At 38.4% G+C, this 20,446-nt stretch overlaps 1 protein-coding gene across 2 annotated transcripts in view; it reads left to right on the forward strand.

Moving 5' to 3' along the window:
• Window positions 1–6,564, forward strand: part of LOC121426254 (CCR4-Not complex 3'-5'-exoribonuclease subunit Ccr4-like) — a 29,842-nt gene extending 23,278 nt beyond the window's left edge. For both annotated transcript variants that reach the window (XM_041622485.1, XM_041622486.1), the window contains exons 4-8: window positions 507–686; window positions 2,391–2,585; window positions 3,434–3,514; window positions 4,584–4,682; window positions 5,435–6,564. In XM_041622485.1, coding sequence (XP_041478419.1) covers window positions 507–686; window positions 2,391–2,585; window positions 3,434–3,514; window positions 4,584–4,682; window positions 5,435–5,695 — 816 coding nt within the window. In that variant the 3' untranslated portion in view covers window positions 5,696–6,564. The remainder of the gene's footprint in view (window positions 1–506; window positions 687–2,390; window positions 2,586–3,433; window positions 3,515–4,583; window positions 4,683–5,434) is intronic.
• Window positions 6,565–20,446: the final 13,882 nt, after the last annotated feature.

A 20,446-nucleotide genomic window follows, 5' to 3' on the forward strand; every position in this document is an offset into this window, starting at 1 on the left:
CTAGTTCATTAAACTTGGACATTAGAGTAATCAAGTATCACTGAACATCCTGTGCGCATTTCAGGTCACATGACCAAGGTCAAAGGTCAATGAACTTTGGCCAAATTGGGTGTATCTGTTGAATTACCATCATAACTTTGAAAGTTTATGGATCTGATTCATGAAACTTGTACATAAGAGTAATCAAGTATCACTGAGCATCCTGTTCGAGTTTCAGGTCACATGATCAAGGTCAAAGGTCATGTAAGGTCAATGAACTTTGGCCATGTTGTGGTTTTTTGTTGAATAACCATCATATCTCTGTAAGTTTATTGGTCTAGTTCATAAAAAGTGGACATAAGAGTAACCATGTATCACTGAACATCTTGTGCGAGTTAGAGTAGTATTCAAAGTCAGCACTGCTGCTATATTGAACCACGTGATGCAGGTGAGACGGCCAGAGGCATTCCACTTGTTGTGTTAAAATAACCAATATTAATTATCACTTGTATTTCCATGCAATTCAGAAACTGAAAGGGGAAGAGATTGACAGAGATCTTTGTGAAGCTATCAAGAGTCGGGCTGCGTATGAGACCCCAATCTTGCTTACATCCTTCACCTGTCTGAATACAGGGCGCCCTCTCACAGTCGCAAATGTTCACTTAGTGTGGCAGACCAGTATTGTACCGGACCTTAATGCAATGCAGGTATGTTTAAATATGATGCACTATCAAAGACACGTACATATACCTGTGTTGTTGCATTTGGACAGTGTAAGTAAGGCCTGCTTTTACATACTGTGCTCATTCTTTGAAGACGACAAGAACACACTTGTTGAAACATCGAGTTTGGGTGGTCATTTTCAGGACCAACATTTGCCCTTGAAATAAACATTGTGTCCTGTGAAACCTACTATTTTCCTACACTATGGAATCCTTCAGAAGTTTTATTTGGACTTGAGTGCACACTTGTAGAATGAAAGTAGCAAGACGATATTATATATCTTAAAGACCCTGACCGGTGTAAAAACAATCATATATCAAAATAAAGGTAATGGTTCATAGAATACAAATGTACCAAAAATATTACATATATCTCCTTCCATTTCTTAAAAATATTAAATAAAAATTAAAGAAACTTCTCCTCCAATGTACGCTTCGATTGAGCACCCCCACGTCGCCTGGAAATGATGACGTCACGTTGTGTCTGGAGGGTTGTGATTCCATAGGTTTGTATACAAAAGCATTGGGTAATTTCTTCCATTTCCATGTTATGAATCCATTTTTTTTTTCGTTTCCAGATGAAAATGGCACTCAAAATTATTCACTGTTCAAATTGATGTAAACCTACAACTATTCACTACCTTTTTTGTGATTTCTTTGTTTGGCTCTTATTGGGCCTAAATTGCTATGTCAGGAAAAGTTGTTATACATAATTTAAATGCAATTAGAATTGAAATCTGCGCCAAATAAGCAGGAAATAAAATATGGCAAAAACTAGATCAAAACTGTAGATTTCATAAATTCAAGCTTGTGGGAAAAATATATGTGTATCCCTCTGTGATAGAAGTAAAGGGAATAAAATGCGTTATCTTGAAAGCAAAAAAAACACCCAGTTTTACTGTGTACAAACCTATGGAATCACGACGCTTCTTACACAACGTGACGTCACGGTCTCGAGGCAGGTGAAAAGCACAATAAAGCCTATTTTCTAAGCCGGGTTCGAAACCCGATAATTGGAATATTCTTAAGCCAAATACTCAGCTGGAAGCGATGAAAATGCATAAAGCATACATTGCTGTATTTAGTAGCTTATAAGCTTACGATTGGTATATAATTTGTCAATTTCATTTTTGGGTCCGGTCTGGATCTTTAAGAATGATATGCATAGATTTCTCCCTGTAATATATAACTAAGCAATCGGTCATTGGGCTGATATTTGCGACTTATCATTAATGAACAATTAATGCAATCAATTGTACAAATCAGCTGTTTGATCAATTGCTAAACTTTGTTTAACAGCATTCTCGACTGTCTGCAGGAAACATGATGTTGCAAGTAGTCTGCAGATACCATGAATTTCAAGAAAATTAATGATTTTTGTGGCTTTTTGTTGTTTGTATAATTCAATATTGCTTCATTGCTCCCATAGAATGAAAACTCAAAAGTTGGATCATGGTGGAGATGTCCTCTTGCTTGCCTGTATGACAACAATTTTTTAAATATGATTTTTTTTATCATCGCTTTTGAATGGAGATTGCTGAATCTTTCATTGACCTGTGTAACTAATTTTACATTTCAGTTGATATCAGGGTTTATTTATTGATAAAGATTTAATTTTGTTCATTGATAAGTGACATATGATAAGGGTTTTTTTTAACGATTATGTGTGATATTATCTCACATTTACAGGCTGCTCTTGCTGTTCAAAGACTTCAAGAATTCTCACCACCCGAGGGCGCTTGCATCATGTGCGGCGATTTCAATCATCGGCCTGACATGCCTGGCTATCAACTCGTCAGAGACGGTTGCCTAGACGACAAGAGCCGCATGGATCTAAGGAAATATCCATTCCATTCAAAGTCCAATGATGAAGGACATAGGAAGGTAATATGGCTGTGTGGTATAACAGTACAGTCCCCTTCAACTGGAGGGTTCCCACCATTGATATAAAAATAACTGGATAGAGCTTGTTGTATGCTGCTGCGCACATGAGCTTGAAGCTATAGGAAAAGTAATCCATGACAAATTGATAGTATATGGGACCATACCATTACATAAGAAACAACATGCACACATGCACCCAAGAGAAAATAGCGACCTTTTTTAGTACTTTTAAGTGTTTCCTGTAGCCTCAAACGAGCATGTTTATGCTTTATCCATTTATTTCAATATTGATGCATGGTTCCCTCAGGTAGCAATGTTGAAGATCAAGTAATAAAATTTTTTGCATCAAACCATGATCAATCATTGTTTTTAAGGTCTAATGCACAGGTGTCCCATTGTTCTGTCCTCCACGATGGCTGCTCGTGGCGTCCTGATGGAACCCTCTATAGGGGTCACCGGTGCTGGTGCTTAAGGAGGCAAAACTACTCTGGCCAAGATGACTTGAGCCTACCTTGTACATACCTTGAATCGCCCCACCTCCGTCTTCACATAGACAGGTATTATTATTATTATTATTTGTTTGGCGTCACTTGTGCCTGTGCCTATTATTAATAATAATAATAATAAGGACAGGTATTAGTGTGGTAGGATTTGGGAGGCTTTGTAGCCTGCTAATACCCCTACAATGTATGATAACACATTTTCTTATGAGCTAGAAAATAGGCACAAATCATTTAAGGAAATTCCCACACTGAGTGCTTGGGACGGACTAATACATTTTATACAATTTGCCCATACATTTTTTGGGGGGTAAATCATTATTTTTTCTTTTATTATTTGATCTTTAGGAATCTTGCCTGGTTGACGTCCTTCCTCGCTGGTTTTGCCATAGCTTCAAGAATTTGAAGAGTTCATATGCAGAGATTTGTGTAAGTGCTAATTTTGTCTTTGTAGAGGAAGGTTCATATTGTCCACATTGTTCTACTCATGCAAGAATACCTTGTTAAATAATGGGTCATTTTCGCTATGATATGGTGGGGTGTAATCACTTTATTGCTAAAGAGGGTAAGATTTGATAGAGATAGGTGAGTTCCACTAAAATACAAACTTGAATTGGTTCCATAACATTTGCTCCAGCGACAATTGCACACTGTTAATTCCACACAATAACAGAATAAGCAATATAACCCTGGATTTAACACTTCCCTGTCCTAAACCTAACATTAAACTCTATTTCAACCCTAACCCTATACCTTCGATGAAATAAAGCCCGGAGCAATTGTTGCGGGAGCGAATGTCGTGTCACATTTGAATAACCCACCATCCAATATTTCATATGATATTCATTTAATCGTACATTCCATTTATGATACCATAACTAATGATGTAGATGCATATTCATATTTGTGACTCATATTCAGATTTTATGTGTATTAATCTTTATAATTTTATAATATTCATCTTTCCACTCAATATCCAAGTCCTTTGAAAGTGCATAGAGACTTTATTCATGTGTTATGCGCTGACAAGAACTGACTGTTATTTATCATTATAAAATAGCTCTGTGTTTTTAAGCATCGTGATTGGCCAATACACGTCACATGACATCCAACTTTTTCGGTGCACTGCAAGGCAGTGCAAAAGGTGCGCAACGAAAATTGATATTGCACGCTTGAGTAAACCAGTACGGTAGTAGTCCCGGGAGAAGTCCAACAAAACTGTACTGTAACTTTTTAAAAATTTGTTTGTGTTGCTATTTTATAAAACAAATAATGCACTCACTCTTTCGTGCGTAAAATTTAATGCAGAGAAAGCTCTGTTTCTTCAGATGATGCACACTGGGCACTTGCCGCAAGCGGCTCGTGCACAGTGCAGCATCTATCTAAAGAAACCTCGCGTGCTCTGCATTTCCACTAACGCACTCGGCGGCTGCATGCATTATTTGTATATTATTGTTGTTGTTGTTGTTGTTATTATTACTATTATTAATTTTTGTAGGGAAAGGAACCACCATTCACTTGCTACACAGATGACTATGGACTTAAGTGGATAGAAGCATACACCAAACACAACAAATTGGAGGGACTTTTAGGAGAGGTTAGTACCATTTCCCTCAGTCTAGTGCATACATGTATTTGATCTAGCTGATCAATATTGTCAAGTTATATATCATTTAATAGTTAGTGATCAGATGTGGCAAAATATTGGAATATCAAAATTCATTTTTGCTTACTTATTATTGGTTCACTATTATTCGGAAGAAATGTTTCTGTGTATATGTATCATATTACATGAAATGGAATTGAATTTTAAAGCTTATGCTATTCCCATTTTATCAATGGTCTAATTTCACTAAGTTTATATGACCAGATGAACTGTGTATGAACCAGATATTCATATGAAAAAGTGTAAGTAAGTAGACAAGTTGAAATTAGACTTTAGGCATTAGACTAAATGATGCTACACATAGTGATGGTTAGACCAAGTGGACCATGTGGACAGTAGGGAAATGAGCAAAAAAAATTATCGGGGGCCAGACATGGGATTTCAGGCAAAGTGTCTGAAAAGCTGTAAACGAGCAAAATTTGTAACATTTTTAATGAAAGAAATCTAATGTTCTGATGGATTTTGAAATAACACTTGGAAAAACTATCAAATTTCTCTCATTTTCTTTCCTTTTCTCCCTTTTTTTTGTCATGAAAATTGGGTGGTCCCAGTGCATGTTGAGGATCTAAGAATTAGACCATATGCTAGTAGACGAAGTTTCACATATATATTACACATACTCTAGATGGGAATGCGATAAGCACCACTAATCACTGTTACATATTTTTGCTCTTGTTCATCAGCAAGAAGAAACCACCGATCCCCCAACACCAAGGCACTTTCCCTTGAAGGTCATGGATTCAAATCTCAACAGAAGCATTGCCCCACCCCGCAGCATTAAGACCTTGGATTACATCTGGTATTCGTCAGAGAAGCTTAGGTGCCTCGGGATACAGGAAGTCGTCGGGAAGGAAGTGATCGCCCCCTACTGGGCCTGCCCTAACCAGATCTTTCCCTCAGATCATCTGCTGATGAAAGCAAGATTTGTTTTTCATGATCTGTGACAAACTGTCACTGTCAATTTAGTGCATCAAGATCCAGGGTGTTTTGCAAAAAGAATTGTTTGAATGCATCACAACAGTTCAAATGCGAGTGGATGCTAATGATTGGTTGAAACAGGTTTAGTTCGATTCTTTGGAGTTTCGTTTGATTGTAATTCTCTCGCCAATGGACATTACCAAAAAAAACACCTTATGCTATGTCACAAATACCTTTACAAACACCGTATGAATGATTTTATGCCGTTTATTGCTGTGTATAAAAATCGTAGTATGGTTTTTCTACAGGTATTAGTGACCTTAGCATTACTTAGAGAGTAAGAGTTATGACTCTTCGAATCAATCTTATCTCAACTATGGAGGGCCTTTGGTGCCATAAGTCAAAATCAAGAAGGCATATGCACTGTCCCTTTTATACCTAAATGAACATACTAATCAATCTAAATTGTAATGCATGAAAGAGTGTTCGTCATATTTAAAAAGAGCTTTGAATGATTATAATATATTTTCATTTTTGACCTGTATTCTCTCAACCTTGGTCATGGTTTAGATACTTCTGAACACTTTCAGGGGCCGCGGAACGGTTTTGTAAGTAGGGGGGCTGACCATGCTAAAAATCACAATCATATGGTCAGTTTTACGTTTTTGTACACAGTTTCAGAAAAAAGGGGGGCTGAAGCTCTCCCCCCCCCACCCGGTTCCGTTGCCCCTGATTTTGTCACCGTGCATCATTTGTTTTGCAATGTTCTTTATTAATCCACTTGACAGAAGAAGGATTTCACACAAGTCCAATGAAGTGGATTCCTTCATAAAAAATATACCAGGGCCCTGTTGTATAAAGAGTTACAATTGATCTGATCAATCCCAACTATGGAAGGCCAGCAACGTCAACATCTTTTATGGATATTTGTTCAAAATATTTTCTGTGATGTATATTCATGCATTCATTGTTTTCTTGAAAATTCACTGTGCTTCTCTTTGCATAAAAAAGGACATTGTGCAAATTTTTTGTAGAAAAATTATAACACTGATGGATTTCCATAGAGTTACGAATGATCGGATCAATCGTAACTCTGTACAACAGGCCCAGGGCCCCGTCTTACAAAGAGATACATGCGATTGATCCAATCAACAACTATGGAAAGCCAGCAACGTCATCACCTAAACTAAGGTGCATGATTGTTCAAAATATTTTCTAGATATGATGTATATGCATACTTTCATCATTCTCTTGGAGATTCAATGTGATTCTCTTTGTTTACTACGGAGATTGTGCAAATTTTCTGCGGAAAAAAATTATGGTATGGATGGATTTCCATGCAGTTAAACATTAATTCGATCAACGTAACTCTTTGTAAGATGGGACCCTGATAACGTGCTTGCCCCAATAATTCAATAGAAAACCCAATTTGGGGAAGGGAAGCATCACAAATGTAATCAAACCTCATTCCAATGTTTAATAATGAGTAATGAAAACAATATTCTGCTTTTATATAGCACTAAACAAAGTCTCTAAGCAATTTACATATAGATTATGTTCCAAAGAACCAAATAGAATGGGGGTTTTGGTTTGCCCCAATTATCAGTATTATCTTCTATAGGTATTTTCTATTTATCTGGTGTTTTCATCCTCAAATACTTTAATTTCTTGAATTAATCATTAAAGGTCAAGTCCACCTCAGAAAAATGTTGATTTGAAACAATAGAGAAAAATCAGACAAGCACAATGCTGAAAATTTCATCAAAATCGGATGTAAAATAAGAAAGTTATGACATTTCAAACTTTTGCTTATTTTCAGCAAAATAGTTATATGAACGAGCCAGTTACATCCAAATGAGAGAGTCGATGATGTCACTCACTCACTATTTATTTTGTTTTTTATTGTTTGAGCATTAGGACCTCCTTGCCTGAAGCACAAAATGTTAAAATAATGGAGTTCCATGTGTTCAGGGAGGAATGAAACTTCATTTCACATGACAATGACGAGAAAATAAAAATATTTCATATTTCATATAATAAAATACAAAAGAAATAGTGAGTGAGTGATGTCATCAACTCTCTCATTTGGATGTAACTGGCTCGTTCATATAACTATTTTGTTGAAAATAAGCGAAACTTTAAAATGCCATAACTTTCTTATTTTACATCCGATTTTGATGAAATTTTCAGTGTTATGCTTGTTGAATTTTTCTCTTTTTATTCAAATCAAGTTTTTGTTGGGGTGGACTTGTCCTTTAAAAAATATTATTAATCGTTAAACAAATGGTTTATCAATGCACGGACATTGTTATTTTGCTAGTTTAATTCCATGATATTCAGTTGCCATACCCTGACATTTTGTTAAATTTACACATTCATGAAAAAATCTGCTATCTGCTATTTACATGTATCATTCTGGAAGCATTAAAGTGGAATCTAACCCAAATAAGAACTTGTTTTCAGAGGAAATAGAAAAATCAGAGAAGGCGATAGGTGAAAGCTTAAACAATTTCAGACAAACAAAAAGAAAGTTATGAATGAAAGTTGTAAAAATTGGCAATCACAATGCGATGGACACTTCAAATTGTCTGCATACGGTATATGTCATAGTAATGTAAGGCATTGGCTGCTTTCCTTGTATTCCTATACAAAAGATGGCTAAAATGTCATTTTTTTTCAAAAGTCTTACTTCAAATTATATTTTCTTTTATGAGGACATAAAACAATATACTACCTGGGTTATATTTAGATCACTGCCCCAGGGGAATGGGTACTTTATTTTAAAACCACAAATGATGATGGGTTCTTGTATAGCGCCGGTATCCGCTTCAGCTGGGCGCTAGTCACATGACCTGTGGCAAAGTTGTCCTTGCCCCTTGTCATAATTTACTTACCCACTTGCCAATTTGAAATCTACATATAACAGGAATCTTAACTTTAAAGCAGCCATAACTTTCTTATTGCTTGTCTGATATCTGTCAAACTGGCTCCATTCTGTTTGTTATCTATTTTTCTCCTTTAAATTTGAAACACAATAGGCTTGATTGGAAAAATGTCAATATGAAAAGTCATTGAAATTTGACATTTTGAAATTAGTCTTTAAAACACTTCTGTAGATGTGGCAGGGGCAGTGACCCCCCCCCCCCCCCCTGCCCCACTTTTTTGGGGAGGGGCTTTACACTAGTTAAAGGGGAATGAAACCTTTGGAACAAAGAGGCTTGTGTAGAAACAGAAAAATCAAAGAATAAGAATAAAGAAAGTTTGAGAAAAATCGGACAAATAATGAGAAAGTTATGAGCATTTGAATATTGCAATCACTAATGCTATGGAGATCCTCCCATTGGCAATGCGACAAGGATGCGTGATGTCACTGATGAACAACTTTCCCTTTGGTGGACTATAAAATACCCTCAAAATGTCTCTTTTTACTTTTTCTTATGATGATACAAACTCTTTATCCAAGATGTATTCTTAAAAAATATGTATTACATGCCCTCATGTAGAAAGAACACATGATCTATGGATAGATGTGATAAAAGAGGCAATTCAAGTGAAATATATACTAAAGTAATGGGGAGAGTTGTTCACAAGTGACATCACACATCTTTGTCGCATTGCCGATTTGCTATCTCCATAGCATTAGTGATCGCAATATTCAAATGCTCATAACTTACTCATTATTTGTCCGATTTTTCTCAAACTTTTGTTGATCTGTTTCTTTGATTTTTCTGTTTTCACACAAGCTATCTTGTTCCAATGGTTTCATTCTCCTTTATCATTTCTGAAGCTGAGAAAAAAAATCTTATAGTTCTCCTGCTTGGTTGCATGTCTCAAATACTAGTATGTAATCATGGGTCCTAGCTACTTTGTTGGTTCAAGTAATATTGTATTCCTCACCCCTCCTCCTCCAGGGGAAAAAATCTTATACACTCTTATCTTGCATATAATGAAAGCAATTCAGTGTACAGTATTTTCTGAACTGTTAAAGAAATTATGATAGGAATACAAATTAATTTATCAACCATGTTGATATGAATTAATAGTTTGTTATAAATGTAATTGCATATATGTGGACATTCATCTAATATATTGTCAGGAATATTATAGATGTATATTTTTTACCAGGAAAGCCTTTTCCCGGCCCACCTGGCAGCTGGCTGCCAATTTATAATTTTGAAAGAAATAAAGTAGACTGAAACCTACTCTATTATTTATTCTCTTTTTTTGTTTGTGTGTGTGTTTGCATCTGCATGCATGTTTGTGCTAGTTTTGCTTTTGGGAGGGAGGGGATATTAAGTTTTGCTAGACCAAAAATACACATAGAAAGGATGTCTCTTTTTCAATATAGGGCACGTTACGTACGTAACGTAAAAGGGGTGTCAAAACACTATAAAAGGGTATCTATTTCGCTAGGAAGCTCTACGTGTTTAGGATCAAATTTGCGAGGGTATAAAAAATGTTTTATAAATCAATGATGTACTTTAACTTGCCCCAACAGTCAACATTACGTGTTTAGAGTACGATTTGCGCAAGGCGTGGGAGGTGGGGCCGTACTAGACTCAATGATGTAGGTAAAGGTAAAACCGACGTCCGTGCCGGGCGGGGGGCCACTTCCATTCACGAGTGGATACCATGCGCGACCAAGGGGTCTCGAAAAGCACCCTAAACACGTAATATCCATATTCTGAAAATGAACCACTTAACAAGTAGTTGGCGTGTGAAACCCTACCCTTAACAAGTATTGGAAAGAAAACGATACTCTTGGCAAATATTCCCTGAAATGAACCCCTAAACAAGTACAGGAATGTTTTATTGTTACGGTTCCTTCGGTCGTCGGCTTTACCTTATTTGGTTTAGTACGACCCCACCTTCTACCCTGAGCTCGCCCAAATAGGACTCTAAACACGTAGTGTTGGGGCAAAAAGGACATCCTTTATAAAACATTTTAATTTTGTTTTATCATACCAGCAAATTTGACCCTAAACACATAATTTTCCTAGCGAATAGATACCCTTTTTCTTATTTTTGTGTTTTTGACACCCTTATCACGTTACGTACATAACGTGCCCTATCGTGAAAAGGACATCCTTTTAACGTGTTTTTTTGGTCGCGCATGATATCCAGTCGTCAATGTAAGTTGCCCCCCCCCCCTCCCCGGGGCTATCTCTTTGTTTGGTCCATGATTCAAGTAATATTGTATTCCTCACCCCCACATTCCACCCCCTTCCCCTCCCCCTCCAGGGGGGAAAAAACTAATACACTCTTATCTTGCATGTTACTATTAAATGAAAGCAATTCAATGTACCGTTATTTTCTGAACTGTTAAAGAAATAATGATAGGAATACAAATTAATTCATCAACCATGTTGATATGAATTAATAGTTTGTTATAAATGTAATTGCATATATGTGGACATTCATCTAATATATTGACAGGATTATTATAGATGTATATTTTTTACCAGGAAAGCCTTTTCCCACCTGGCAGCTGGTTGCCAATTTGAATTTTGAAAGAAATAAAGTAGACTGAAACCTGCCCTATTCTCTTTTTTTGTCTGTGCGAGTGTTTGCATCTGCATGCATGTTTGTGCTAGTTTTGCTTTTTGGAGGGAGGGGATATAAAGTTTTGCTAGACCAAAAATACACATAGAAAGGATGTATTTTTTTTTCAGGATAGGGCACGTTACGTGCGTAACGTAATATTTCGCTAGGAAGCTTTACGTGTTTAGGATCAAATTTGCGAGGGTATAAAAAATGTTTTATAAATTAAGGATGTACTCTAACTTGCCCCAACAGTCAACATTACGTGTTTAGAGTACGATTTGCGCAAGGCATGGGTGGGGACTGTTACAACCGATAATGTCGCACCAACGCATAATGTCGCAGCAACGCATAATGTCGCAATCTGCGACATTATGCCAAGAGCGTCCGACGCATAATGTCGCAGTCAACGCATAATGTCGTAGTTTTTCTAACGCATAATGTCACATGTCGCAACGCATAATGTCGCAGCAAATCGTTAACGCATATTGTACAACGCCTACTTAGCTAGTTGTACGCGATCAAATGGGAGGCTGAACGTCACACATTCGTACCGTTGCACACAAGACGTACCATCCAAAATGTACCATTGCACGGCTTTAGGAGGTGACGTCACAATGCGATTTAATTGAATAAGGTGACAATGCGCGTACAGCTCGCTGGCTGGCTAAATGCGCAACGCTGTCCAAGGTCATGTGCGCTTGTGGGCCCGGCTTGTGGGATTTTGCTTTTCGCTTTCAATATTTTTGCTCCCTTTTCATAGATTACTGGAGGGAAAAACTCTTGTTTTTTCATATTTTCGCTAGATTCCGAGGCGTTGTACAACACAAATAGCGAATATTCTTATTCGTGCAATGGTGCGAGATTTCGCATTCGGTGAAAGAAAGAAACGCTCTATTCAACTCGGCTAACGCCTCGTTGAATAGAGCATCTTTCTTTCACATCATGCGAAATCTCGCACCATCGCACTCATGCCTATTCGCTATTTGTATAATGTCACATGTCGCAACGCATAATGTCACAGCGGTATTTTCTTCAGGACTCGAGCTACAGATAAGATATAAAACATGCTTTTACTTAGTATTTTGAGACACGAAAAGAGAATGAAATTATTTTGAAATCAGGATTACTCTTTGTATGGATATTTGTCGCTTTATTACCATTTCGTCTACTGCCTTTTCCCCACTATCGCATGGTCTGATATCATTTCGTCTACCATTAGTTAGTCAACTATCAACATAGTCCAATAACCATTTCGTCTAATTACCATCTCGTCTAATAGCCAGTTGGTCTAATAGCCGTTGTGTTTATTATCATTTAGTCTAATTGTATTTTTTTCAGTTGGTCCAATATCCATTTTGTCCAATATCATTACGTCTATTACCTTTTTGTCTAAAAGCCAATTGGTCTAATAACCACTTGGTGTACTCTCATTTTCGTCCATGTTCCATTTGGTCTAACTTCAGTTGGTTCGCTATCACTTTGTCTAAATCCATTTCGGCTAATACTCATTTGGTATCGTTGCCACGGGTCCAATCACCAATAGGTCCAATCATTGGTTCTAGGACAATTACCCCACGGACAATCACCCTTCCGGACAACTAATCCCTGACAATTTTACCCACCCGAGGACAATTACCCCCTGGACAATTAACTCCTGAGGACAATTACCCCCCGAGGACAATTACCCCCTGAGGACAATTACACCCCGGACAATAACCCCCATGGACAATTACCCCCCTAGACAATAACTCCCGGACAACTACCCCCTGTAAAACTACCCCCGAGGACGATTACCCCCTGAGGACAATTACCCCCCCCCCGGACAACTACCCCCTAGGGCAGTTTCCCCCCGGACAATTACCCCCTGGACAATTACCCCGGACAATTACCCCTGAACAACTACCCCCGATGACAATTACTCCCGGACAACTACCCCCCGATGACAATTACCCCCGGACAATTACCCCTTAGGAAAATTACCCCCCCCCCCGAGGACAATTACCCCCGGATAATTACCCCAGAGGACAATTACCAACGGGAACAAATACCCTGCCTCGGGGACAATAACCCCCTAGACAAAGGGAGTGCACAGAGTTAGGGCCTAAATAGTAAAATTACAAGGCGTTCTTGTGTATATTATCTTTGCATATTTTTTTTTGCTTACTGTATTAAAACTTAAGCCACATCTTAATCTGGAATGTGCACCAATTGTTTCATAATTCTTAGCTTCTTGTTAGATGAATTGTTTTAAAATAACAGGTTTATAGGTTCTTCTTGTCAATAGTAGTGTTGATGGTTTGCGTTACCGACTTTCAATATTTCTACCTGTGAAGGTGTCTTTTTAATGTTTTATCTATTTTCCTGATTTTTTCCTGAAATTAAACCCCAAATGAATCAAGAAAAAATCAGATCAACTGGAATCAGAGATATTAGGCATTTGTGATTATTATGTCTAATCGTGTCTTTTCATGAATGTTCAATTGTTCTATGAAAACTTAGTATGTGGGCCAGTTTACACAGTTTTCCGATGTGCATATGCGTATAGCGCAAGCCCCCGCCCCCATTTTTCATGATGCCGAAGGCATTGCTAAACAAAAAAAAAAGAAAAAAGGCGGAAAAGGAAGAAAAATGAAAAAGAAGAAAATGAGAGAGAGGGAGAGAGAAAAAGGGAGAGGAGCGATATAAGAGAGAAAGTTATTAACATAAGATAAAGTAGAAAATATATTGAAAACCTGTGCCACCGACCCAGACCATTATAATGGTTCACGCCCGGGGGGGCACTAAGTATATAATAATGTGCAGCGGAGGGGACCCCCATTTTTACACTCAAATTTCCGTTCCAAGACATAGCATCTTTGTCTCATTGAGAAAAAGAACAAATAAAGCCGCTCCAAGGCAAAACATTTTCTTCTTATCGAGAAAAAAGAAGAAAAAATCCGCTCCAAAGCTTGTCATATATTTTCCGTTACTTCCCGTTCCGCTCCGGAGCTCATCCGCTACAATGAATGGCTGGCAGTGCATTGGTGCCGCACATCACCTCGGCGCGAGCGCTGTCCGAACGGACCTCTGCGCGAGCGCACCCGGCGGACGTGCCGCCGGGCGGCGCGTTTCCGTTTTACACCCTGGCGAAGGCATTTTCCGGAAAGTAGCCAAAAAGCGACTAGTGAAGAGTCTACACACGTCGCTGGTTGCATGCAGCGTGCGACACAGGCGAGTCCACCACCGCGACAGTTACTGATCAGAGCACAGAGTTCCTCGGCACTTCATGTACAGAGAGAGCGGCAGTCAGGAGTGAAATCCGAACATGCTTTTGCAGTCGCGTTGTTTATGATAGTTTTTTTTTTATAAAAATAAATTATTAACTAAATGAATAGAATGACAGACAAAATCAAAATAAACAGATACTTATATAATGGAAAGACAAATTGAAGTTTGATGGATTGATACACTTAGAAGCTGCCGAAAGATAGATAGAAGACTGATAAATAAATAGAGACAAGATAGACAGATAGATCGATAGATAGATAGAAATAGAGAGAGAGACTAGATAGATAGATAGATAGATAGAAAGAGAGAGAGAGAGAGATGTTGTAGATAGAAATATGGACGGACAAAGAGAAAGAGAGAAAATGCTAGAGAGGGAGAGAGATAGAGAATTTGAGAGACAGATAGATAGATGTTAGATAGATAGAAAGATAAAGAATGAGAGAGAAAGAGAAGATAGACAAATTAACAGATAGATAGATACATAGATAGATAGATATATAGATAGAGAGAAGTAGAGAAAGACAGACAGATAGATAGATAGATGTTAGATAGATAAAGAGGGAGAGAGACAAAGATTATTAACAAATTAACAGATAGATAAGTTAAAAAAATAGATAGAGAGAATAAGAGAAAGACAGACAGATGGATAGATAGATAGAGAGAGATTAAATAGATAATTAAAGAATGAGAGAGACAGAGACGATTATTAACAAATTAACAGATAGATACTCTAGTTAAAAAATAGATAAATAGATAGAGAGAAATAGAGAAAAACAGACAGATGGATAGAGAGGTAGATAGAGAATTTGAGAGATAGATAGATGTCAGATAGATCAAGAATGAGAGAGAAGAGCGGCAAATTAACAGATAGATACTGTAGTTACATAGGTAGGTAGAGAGAGAGAAATAAAGACAGACAGATGGATGGATAGAGAGATTTGAGATAGATAGATGTTAGATAAAGAATGAGAGAGACAGAGAAGATTATTAGATAGATAGATACTGCAGTTACATAGATAGATAGAGATAGAATTTGAGAGATAGATATATAGACAGATAGAGAGAAAGACAGACATCAGCAAGTCGGCAAGGCAAATGATCAAACCTGGAAAGTATAAGCTCATGCAGCTGCATTTGCAAGACAGTATATGTTTCTGCGGATAACTTCGGTGCGGACTTTGGATCGCGCGCCCGGCTGACAAACGTAGACGTAGACTCTTCACTAGTCGCTTTTTAGCTACTTTTCCGGAAAATGCCTTCGCCAGGGTGTAAAACGGAAACGCGCCGCCGGGCGAGCTACATCATGCACGCATGTCCGTTCCACACGGATGCATCAGCACTGACACGCTAGCGATCCGTTCCAAGGACCCCGTTTTTTGTCTCGCCCGCGGCACACCCCTACTTCTTGTTTGGTCGAGTGCCCCCTTCCCCCCTGGGGTCACACTTGATTCGATGCCAGAGAGAAGGTGGGGGGGGGATTTTCCGGGGGTAATTGTTTGGCGGTAACTGTCTGGGGAATCATTGTCCTCGGGGGCATTTGCTGGGGGGGGGGGGGTAATTGTCTGTGAAATAATTGGCCATTGGATGATATTGTACGGGGGTAATTGTCCCGGGGGGGGGGTAATTTACCTCGGAGGCTAAATGTCAAGAATTGGTTGTCCGGAAGGTGATTTTCTGGGGGGAGGTAATTGTCCTAGAACCGGTGATAGGACCCATTGTAACGATACCAAATGATTGTTAGCCGAAATGGGTTTAGACAAAGTGATAGCGAACCAACTGAAGTTAGACCAAATGGAACATGGACGAAAATGAGAGTACACCAAGTGGTTATTAGACCAATTGGCTATTAGACAAAAAGGTAATAGACGTAATGATATTGGACAAAATGGATATAGGACCAACTGAAAAAAATACAATTAGACTAAATATTAATAAACACAACGGCTATTAGACCAACTGGCTATTAGACGAGATGGTAATTAGACGAAATGGTTATTGGACTATGTTGATAGTTGACTAACTAATGGTAGACGAAGTGATATCAGACCATGCGATAGCGGGGAAAAGGCAGTATACGAAATGGCAATAAAGCGACAAATATCCATACAAAGAGTAATCCTGATTTCAAAATAATTTCATTCTCGTTTTCGTGTCTCAAAATACTAAGTAAAAGCATGTTTTATATCTTATCTGTAGCTCGAGTCCTGAAGAAAATACCGCTGTGACATTATGCGTTGCGACATGTGACATTATGCGTTAACGATTTGCTGCGACATTATGCGTTGCGACATGTGACATTATGCGTTAGAAAAACTACGACATTATGCGTTGACTGCGACATTATGCGTCGGACGCTCTTGGCATAATGTCGCAGATTGCGACATTATGCGTTGCTGCGACATTATGCGTTGGTGCGACATTATCGGTTGTAACAGGGCCGTACTAGACCCAATGATGTAGGTAAAGGTAAAACCGACGTCCGTGACATATAACAATTACAATATCGCTGTACTTGTTTAGGGGTTCAATTCAGGGCATACTTGCCAAGAGTATCGTTTTGCTTCCAATACTTGTTGATGGGGTTGATGGTAGGGTTTCACACGCCAATACTGTCTTGTTAAGGGGTGCATTTCAGAATATGGAAAATACGTGTTTAGGGTGCTTTCCTATCGAGACCCCATGGTCGCGCGTGGTATCCAATTGTCAATGGAAGTGGCTCCCCCGGGACCTAGCCATTATAGCGTACCTACGGGGGGGTAGGGGGCAGACTGCCCCCCCCCTGACGAGTCACAACCCATGCAAGGGACCTATCCCTGCCTACCCCATCCACACCCCTTACGGGAAGTTGAGGACCTTTTTTATTATTTTTTTGGGGGGGTGATTTTGCCCCCCCCCCCTTTGGAAAATCCTAGGTACGCTACTGGACCTAGCTACTACTCTGAGATGATGGTTTAGCCCATACGCCCCAATGGGCGATAGACTATGCACGGCGATATTGTGGAAAACTTTCATTATTTTGTCTTGTCTTCCCGCGCCTTGTTGCCCACAGTCATAAGAGTTGATTGTTATGGCAAGTGTTCCCCGCCGGTGGAGGGGTTGTCATATCCTTATCTTAGGAAGCAGGGTTAATTATTTACAAAAACTATAGGCCTACGTACTCTACAGTGGCTCACAGATGGGTGGGGTGGGGGGGGGGGGGGGCTTAAATATAATATCAAGGAAAAATGAAAGGAAGGAAACAAGGGTTAAATGTGACATTATTTTCTGAATATTAAGTCAAAATTTATCACAAAATTTGATTTTTTTTAAATAAAAATGTCAAAATTTCGCCTGATACGCCTCGCCTCCTCATTATTATTATTACTTGCTCATTATGCCAAATCACTCCTGCTTTGTTTTGCAATATAATCTTTTGTTGGATATATCTTGTTCGTTATTAAAAACGTCAAACTGTCAATTTTTTCAGATTGAAATATCAACATTTCAGCTCGCGCGCTTCGCGCACCCATCTCAATCAACGTACCAAAAATGAAACTCAGCTAGTCAGAATAAGAAATTTCAGCTCGCTTTCGGCACTCGCATTATCTTTGTAATGAGATATGTCCTCCTTATGAGGTACGACAAACAGTCCTATAACAAGTACATTTTTCATGTTTTATTTCAGCTCGATCGCGCTTCGCACTCGCATTATTGATTGTTGGTGAGATATGTGTCTCTAACACACACATATATATATATATACAGTGCGTATCAAAAAAAAAAGTTTACACTTTGAAAAATGAGCCCTGGGATATACATCATGTGGGTAATTTTTTCACATATAATCTTGGGTTTGGGTCTCATCTATCTAATGCAAGTAAAAGTTTTGACAGAATGTTACACTTTCTGAGTGAGCACTGTCCATTTTTGTAAAGCTCGCAGAAATCTCTTTGCGCAGAAATGCTTGTTTTCCGGGACCTTTGTAAAGGGGAAGGAGTGAAATCAAACTTACCCTCCAAAACATTTCTCATCGATTTTCCTTGCACTTTTAGTCAATTGAAATTAAGGATACATCCAAGTATTCTGTAACAATTTTGCCACCCAAATTGAAATTTTAACACTTAGGAAGCACAACCTTTACCCTTTTTGTGCCAGCTGGATCTGAGGACATAACTGAATCTAAACAAAAGTTTATATCAGCTTCTCCAGCATTTTTTCACTAAGTTTGCATCATTTAGAGTGGGTTTACATTTCATTTGTCATTTAATACTTGTTTCTCCACACTTTTCCTAAGCTTGAAAATGATTAACAAAATGAAAGTTAAGCCTATAAGCCATTTCATGTAAATCACATACAGCTCAGTGTAAAGCAAATATCGTCACGATGGCCTTGGTGTATGGGGGAGTGGGGGGTGGGGCGCAATGCGCTCTTGGAAGTGTTTTGGCAAGGAAACAAGTTAAAGGTAAAATACATCATCAAATCAATCTTAGTAGAATAATTCCTCGTGTTCTTCATAATTAAGGTCTTCTTTTGTTCGCACAACTATTTCAGATTTCTGCGCAAATAATTTTTCACTAACTTTTCAAAAGTAAGTGGTGCTCACTCAAGCGGAAATATTTTTCGACAGTTAAATCGTCATATGATGTTAGAATGTGGAAAAATCTTCAGGATATTACAAATATATAATTTTACAGGATTTTTTCTAAGTGTAAACTTTTTTTGATGCGCATTTATATATAGGCCTGTGTGTGTGGGTGAGTTTGTTTGTTTTGTGAGATCAAGCGCCTTTGGAACGTTGATTCATGATTTGCACCCCATATCCCCCACCCGAAAGAAATATGGATATATATATATATGTACTGCCTGTAACGAATGACATTGATCAAAATACCGTGTTAATGCAACATTTATCAGTCTCACTGCACGTACGGATGCAGAAAGAATCGTGCCATCCGTTCATCCGGAAATTGTGTCCGTTATTTGCATTCATGTTCCCTACGCTCTACATCCATCGAGCATTCTTCCACTGTGATTTACTTGTTCGTCCATTTTGTCCATTGTCTGGAACGGATGAAACGGGTGGAGCCACGCCGAAATTTTGCTTGTCCGTTGTATCCGTTATGAATACGTTATATGCACGTAATATACACTCTATCTGAAACCGCTGAAGCAACATTTTTCAAGGCTTGCTCACAGCGCTCGCTCACCGCATTTGATTTTCCCTTAATTGAACACCCCTTGAAAGACATTTATGTTTTCATTCTGTCTCCCTACTAAAAAAATGGTAGCTCGCACGAGGGTATTGATCTTAAATCATTAGTTTATATTACAAAACCATTCCAATAGTCATCGAAAAAAGTCGTAATAGGCTTTTAACTGTCATCATCAAAAGTGATACAGGTGATATAGATGGTAGTATTTATATACCCCGCATACATAGCCCTTGATGCGATGATTAACACCATTTGCAAGAGGTTTTTGGACACCAATTTGTCTTCCAACTACTGAAAATTTGCTCGCTTGCTTCTGTTTCTCGCTTATCGATGTTAAGTGTAATTCAGCTAGTATAGCTTAGAATATAACCAACGACAAAATATCGTGACAGGCCTTTAACTGATAGATAGTAGAATTATGTATACGGTTATATAGTTATGTACCATCATTGTTTGGTGTCCCAAAATGTCTAAATTTTCAGATCAATATATTGCTATCACCCCCCCCCCCCTGCTCGGACGGATTTACGCCACTTGCTCTAGATAACTTATTCTATCCACCTCCATCCTTCAGACTCGACGCATATCACATTATAATGGGCCTTATTCTTATTCATCATATAAGATGGTTGAATTGAATATTAGACGATGGGGGGGGGGGTAATAATTTTCGTTGCAACAAAAACCCCGAATGAAGAGACATGTTGAAATCTTGTCTTGGCAGCAGGGAAATTCACTATCGATTGGGCAATCGACTAATGTCAGCCATGATAA

Source organism: Lytechinus variegatus, chromosome 13 (assembly GCF_018143015.1).
Source record: "Lytechinus variegatus isolate NC3 chromosome 13, Lvar_3.0, whole genome shotgun sequence".
NCBI lineage: Eukaryota > Metazoa > Echinodermata > Echinoidea > Temnopleuroida > Toxopneustidae > Lytechinus > Lytechinus variegatus.